The sequence below is a fragment of the Crinia signifera genome, chromosome 11 (assembly GCF_055691185.1).
Source record: "Crinia signifera chromosome 11, ASM5569118v1, whole genome shotgun sequence".
NCBI lineage: Eukaryota > Metazoa > Chordata > Amphibia > Anura > Myobatrachidae > Crinia > Crinia signifera.
In genome coordinates, this window is record NC_139227.1 from 87,014,108 (window position 1) to 87,020,107 (window position 6,000).

The 6,000-nt window shown below is 44.7% G+C and overlaps 1 protein-coding gene across 1 annotated transcript in view; it reads left to right on the plus strand.

Moving 5' to 3' along the window:
- The window catches only part of PKP3 (plakophilin 3), a 47,586-nt gene extending 41,586 nt beyond the window's left edge, over positions 1–6,000 (plus strand). The window contains exons 7-13 of the mRNA XM_083165560.1: positions 170–287; positions 1,085–1,246; positions 1,620–1,805; positions 2,865–3,018; positions 3,692–3,884; positions 4,779–4,866; positions 4,959–6,000. Coding sequence (XP_083021686.1) covers positions 170–287; positions 1,085–1,246; positions 1,620–1,805; positions 2,865–3,018; positions 3,692–3,884; positions 4,779–4,866; positions 4,959–4,994 — 937 coding nt within the window. The 3' untranslated portion in view covers positions 4,995–6,000. The remainder of the gene's footprint in view (positions 1–169; positions 288–1,084; positions 1,247–1,619; positions 1,806–2,864; positions 3,019–3,691; positions 3,885–4,778; positions 4,867–4,958) is intronic.

Genomic DNA, 6,000 nt, shown 5'->3' on the forward strand with positions numbered 1-6,000 from the left:
CTGCATCAAAGATCTGCAGCGTTATTTACATTGACTGAATATCGTTTTAAGAGAAACTGTAGACTATTGATCTGCTGGTGGCTGGTTAATATGGATGCTATATGACGGTGGAAAAAATAAGGCATTGTAGGTTATTTGGAAGATGACTTGTCCACATTCTCTGTTGTAGGAACCTGAGCTCAGCCAGTGAGGAGACTCGTCAAAAGATGCGGGATTGTCCCGGTCTTCTGGACTCCTTGGTTGGCTACACAAACCAAGCTTTGCAGGCTTCCAAATCTGAAGACAAGGTGAGATTCCATTATGTACAGGGTGAGGTATAAATTCTATATTTAAAATAACTTGGTAACATTTAGCCATAGAAACATAGAATTTGACGGCCGACTTCATAATTACTGTGCGCGTGAGGATGTGATTCCTAGGGGGTAAAGCTTCAAAAAATTTAGAGGGGGTGTTGCCCATAGCAACTAATCAGATTCTGTCTGTAATTTCTCTATTGCACGTTAGAAAATGTGGAAATCTGATTGGTTGCTATGGACAGTAGTAAATAACTAAACCCCCTAGTTTCTGATTCAAATTCCTAAAGAGGATAGATTCCACAATTTGTAGCAAACTGCTCCTGCATTGTGACTCTCCTTTACAAGTGATTCAGACTTTATCATCTCGTAAGGCTGAATGGGTATTTCTGAAGTAATGCTCTTTGTTGTATGTTTGGAGGGTCTACTAATGCCCCTTCCGCACCAAACTAAATTACCTTGGTTTTTGTACTGGAGTGCACAAAAACCCAGGTTGTAGGCGGTGTAGACGGTCTGCGTGGGTCATGAGACCCGGCATTTCAACCTGACAAGTGACCAGGGTTAAAGACTGGTTCAACCAGGCTCACTGTGCAGTGTAAACGGGTTACTCCATGCGACCCGGGACCCGTTCGCTGCAATGCAATATCTGGTGCTGGGAGATGGTCTCTCCCACGCTGGCTCAGGACCCACCTCTGATGTTGCCCACCCAGTATTATGGGCTGACCCGGCTATTACTTGTGAAAGGGTTGTTATTATTTTCCTTTTCATTGTAACAAATTCTTCCTCCTTAGAGTGTGGAGAATGCAGTATGTGTATTGAGGAACCTGTCTTACCGACTGTATGATGAGATGCCTCCATCCTCTTTGCAAAGGCTGGAAGGAACGCAGCGGGGAGGCAATATATCCGGAGACACCGTGGGCTGCTTCACCCCTCAGAGCCGCAAACTTAAAGAGGTAAAATCATCCAAAACTCTTTTGCATGTAGACATTTAGATAGAGAACTTGAGCAGAATGCTTCATGGATGGGAGAATGATTTTGGTCACACGGTACCGTGTATGGCCTGATCTACAGTATGCCGATCCTACTTATCCAATGGGACTCATTTCTCTACTATGGCTTCCTAATGCGCCTAGCTCTATATTTTAATGGAAGTCCAATTAAATGTACAATAAGATTGACTGCCCCAGTGATATACAGTCCTCCCAGTCTTCTACATAGAAGAGACAAGGAGAACATGTTGCAAAATCTTTATTGTTTAGATTCTTTTGCTGTATTATACTACACCTGTAGTCTGCAGGTACTAAATTTGTCTCTTATTCCCAACAGAAACAACAGGGCACCGATCTTGCTACCTTTGCTGAAATCTCAAGGGATCCAAAAGGAATGGAACTATTGTGGAACCCACAGATTGTCAATCTGTATAACCGGCTGCTCCAGCAATGTGAACTAAACAGACACACCACAGAGGCAGCAGCAGGAGCCCTACAGAATATCACCGCCGGAGACCGCAGAGTAAGTAGGGGTTGTGTCCTCACCTGCAGCAGCAGAGCCATATACTGTATGTAGAGCTAATAGTTATCTAGTCAAGTGACCCCTTGGGGGTTATTTCGGTTCAGGGGCTGGCTGGGCCGGGGGGATACCACATGTAGACTAGAGGGTGTAACCTCTAGGTAAGAAGTGGTGGATACCATATGTAGAGGGTATAAGATCTGTAAAGGAGTGGTGGATTCTACATGCAATGGGCATAAGATATGGGTAAGAGGTGGCGAACATGTAGAAGATGTGGGGAGATGCACTGGGTACCACATGTAGAAGATGTGGGGATATGCACTGGATACCACAAGTAGAAGATGTGGTATCCAGTGCATCTCATCACATCTTCTACTTGTGGTATCCAGTGCATCTCCCCACATCTTCTACATGTGGTATCTACCACCTCTTCCCACATCTTCTACCTTGAACTCGTGGTATCCAGTGCATCTCCACACATCTTCTACATGTGGTATCTACCACCTCTTCCCACATCTTCTACCTTGAACTCATGGTATCCAGTGCATCTCCCCACATCTTCTACATGTGGTATCTACCACCTCTTCCCACATCTTCTACCTTGAATTAGTGGTATCCTGTGCATCTCCCCACATCTTCTACATGTGGTATCTACCACCTCTTCCCACATCTTCTACCTTGAACTCGTGGTATCCAGTGTATCTCCCCACAAGTAGAATATGTAGGAAGATGCACTGGATAACACATGTAGAAGGTGCCAACCAATAATGACGACACATGTGCACCCACTAGGATAGGCCTGTCCAACCTGTGGTTCTCCAGTTGTTTTGAAACTACACATACAGTACCAGCATGCCCTGCCACAGTTTTGCTATGAGGGAATGCTAAGACTGTAGCAAGGCATGCTGGGATGTGTAGTTTCACAACAGCTAGAAAGCCACAAGCCAGCCAGGCCTGCACTAGGAGATCTGTAAAACATGTACTTGAAAACCTGCACATGCACCTCCTGGAATCTGTAACTATATCCTGTAACTGTTATATATTTACATGTTGTGTTTACAGTGGGCAGCTGTCCTGAGCCAGGTGGCATTGGAACAGGAGCGTATTCTAAACCCCGTTCTGGATCGTTTAAGAACTGCAGATCACAGCCAACTCCGATCTCTCACAGGCCTTATCCGCAACCTGTCTAGACATGCCAAAAATAAGGAAGAGATGTGTGAGTACCCAAATATCACCCACCAGTGACCTTCTGACTATCTACAGGCCCAATTCCAATTTATTATTAATTACCCCCATCCATTATTTATTTATTTGGGGGGGGGGGGGGGGGGGGGGGGGCGGGGTGTAACTGCAAATATTTTGTCTTGCCTTAATGTATGAAAGAGGGACTACAGCATACATATCCATTACCTGCTGCAATCCACCCATTACAGAAAACAGCTGCAGCCCCCATATTTACAATGTCTGTAATGCAGACCATTCCCGAGCATATTACACCAACATCATCTGAAGCCTATTGGCTACAAAGCACAAAACAACAGGGTTCCCCTGGAATCATCCCCTGCAATGGCCAAGGTGTTTATGGTCAGAAGACTACACAGGAACCCCACTACTACTGTGAACACATCGCAGGGACAGTCTGCTTTCGGTGTCCATGTGGGTGTATATTGAATGATACATCCTGTTGGTATAATCACGTTCTGCAATGCAATTCTGGGTGATAATATTGTGCCCAGATTGCATTAATTATGCAATTATTGATAATAGGCCCCCTAGTGTTCCACTGCTATTGGTCTTGCTATAACTTTCTCTTATACTTTAAGCCTATATATGTTTTTTTTTTTTTAAATAATCCTATTGTCTCCCTGTGTTCTCCTTTTATAACGCAGCCACCAAGCTTGTGAGCCATCTTCTTGAGAAACTTCCCGGTGATGGAGGAGACAAGAGCCCTCCTGCTGAGGTCATAGTGAATATCATTGCTGTGCTCAATAATCTGACTGTAGCTGGGCCCATCGCAGCTCGAGATATTGTATACTTCAACGGCCTTGGCAAACTCATGTACATCAAGAGGAAGAGAGACAAGTAAGTGGAGGAGACCCTTCTGCTGGGGTAGCGAGGCTTACTGTAAAGCAAACACACTAAGGGTGCCTAGTCACACAGTTTGGAATAAACTGCAATAGTGGATTTTACTTAACAAATTGTCATGCAAGTATCCTGAGAATACTCGTAGTCTGCACAAGTTTCAATTTGAAGCTTTTCAGGACTTCCCCCTACAATAACATAAAGATGACCATTTGCATATACAGTATATTATTTTCCACATAGAAAAAATAAATTGGGCACAAATAGTATGAGCCACCTCATTGCCAGGGCCGGCTCTACCGTTAGGCAGCTTTAGGGGCACCAGGATGTGGCAGCCATCCTTATTGTAATAACAATGCTGCTGATTTAGGGCATGAAGTTTTAGGGCGTTTTACCGCATTTTCATATGTACTAAAACCCGTCTGCCTTGTCACCGCAGGGCAGGGTATTGCCACCTTTGGGTGGCGATACCCTATACAAGCCTATAGGCTTTTTTTGCCACCCACCGTCTGCCGCAGCCTCCCTCTCCGTCCAGCTCCCCAGAAGCATGCCACAGCCAGCCGGAGATGTCCTTCCAGCTGCAGGGGGGGTGGAGGAGGAGGAGACACTGCATAGCCAAGGAGGTGATAGAGACCCCGTTGTTGTCCCCCCCCCCCCCCCCCTGCACCGCACACCACATACCCGGTATGGCGGGGGGCCTTCGTCACTGCACGCGATGCTAGCCGCATATGTTAGTACATATGCACTAGCATCGCGGCAGGGGCATGGCATGGGACGGCGCTGTATGTTAATAAAGGGGTAAGATTTGAGGACTGATGGGATGATTTGTACATATTTAGGGTCCCAAGTCTTTGACTGTTGTATTGACCCATTCACTCGTGCTGTCCATTTCAGTGCAGACTGTGAGAAGACCTCCAGAGCTGCCACCAGCCTCCTTACCAACATGTGGCAGTACAGCAAGCTGCACCGTGACTACAAATCGGTAAGTAACCATCAAGCCACCCCAAAGACCAAGCTTGCCAGGAGCCCACATAACTGCATTCTTACAACACCCTGTCAATCTTCTTTTTACAGAAGGGATACCGGAAGGAAGATTTCCTCAGCCCGTGATGTGGTCTCTAACAACTGCACTGGTGCCTGCGTCTCCTCTTATCAGAAGATCACTAAAGGGCCAGATGTACGAAGCTTCAAAAAGTGATAAGGAGGCGAGTGATAAACCACCAGCCAATCAGCTCCTATCTGTCATTTTTCAAACACATCCTGGGACATGGCAGGTAGGAGCTGATTGGCTGATAGTTTACCACTCTCCATTGATCACTTTTAGAAGCTTAGTACATCTGGCCCATAGGTAAAAGAGCACTGAAAATAATGAGTACTTCCCCCAGCCCTTACCGCACTCCCCTGTGCAATAATCGCTATCGCTGAACACAGCAAAGCAGTGTTTGAAGGGGCAAGTGCATGTAGCTAGCTAGATTAATAAGTAATTGAATACTTGCGTGTGTGCTTGTATTTTTTTTTTAACAAAAAAGGAAAAAAAACCTAGGAAAAATATATAAAAAATTAATGTATGGGTTTGAATAAAAATGTCTGGGTTTATATATTTAATACGTGCAAACACATTTTAGGTAGACTGTAAGCTGTGCTTCTCTATATATTGGTTACTGTAGTGCTCAGAATATTGTGCCAGTCACAGACAGCCAGCCAATGGTTGCTGAACCCTGCAGTTTTCCCTGTATACCTATGTGAGTCTCCGGTAGTATATTCCCCCATCAATTAGCCAATCAATGTTAGTAGAGTTTCTGAAACATTTGTGTTTTTAATGAAAACCTTCCAATATGGCAAACTGGTTTACATGAGTTAATCTGAATAAATTTCCAGTGCGATTGTATGTGCGCCTTTGTGTACAGCTGTGATCCTAATCCCGTTACCCTGTTGTATTTTTGCAAATGAGAACACACTGTGTAGTTTAAATTTTTTATTTTTTCCTTTTTTTTAAATCTCAGGGGAACATTCCTGTTTGTGTGTCCAACATGCTCCAATGTGCCTTGTTTCTTCCTATATCACCCTTGTATAGTGCAGTGTTTCGGAGAATGAAATAAAAGGTTTGAATTCTGAA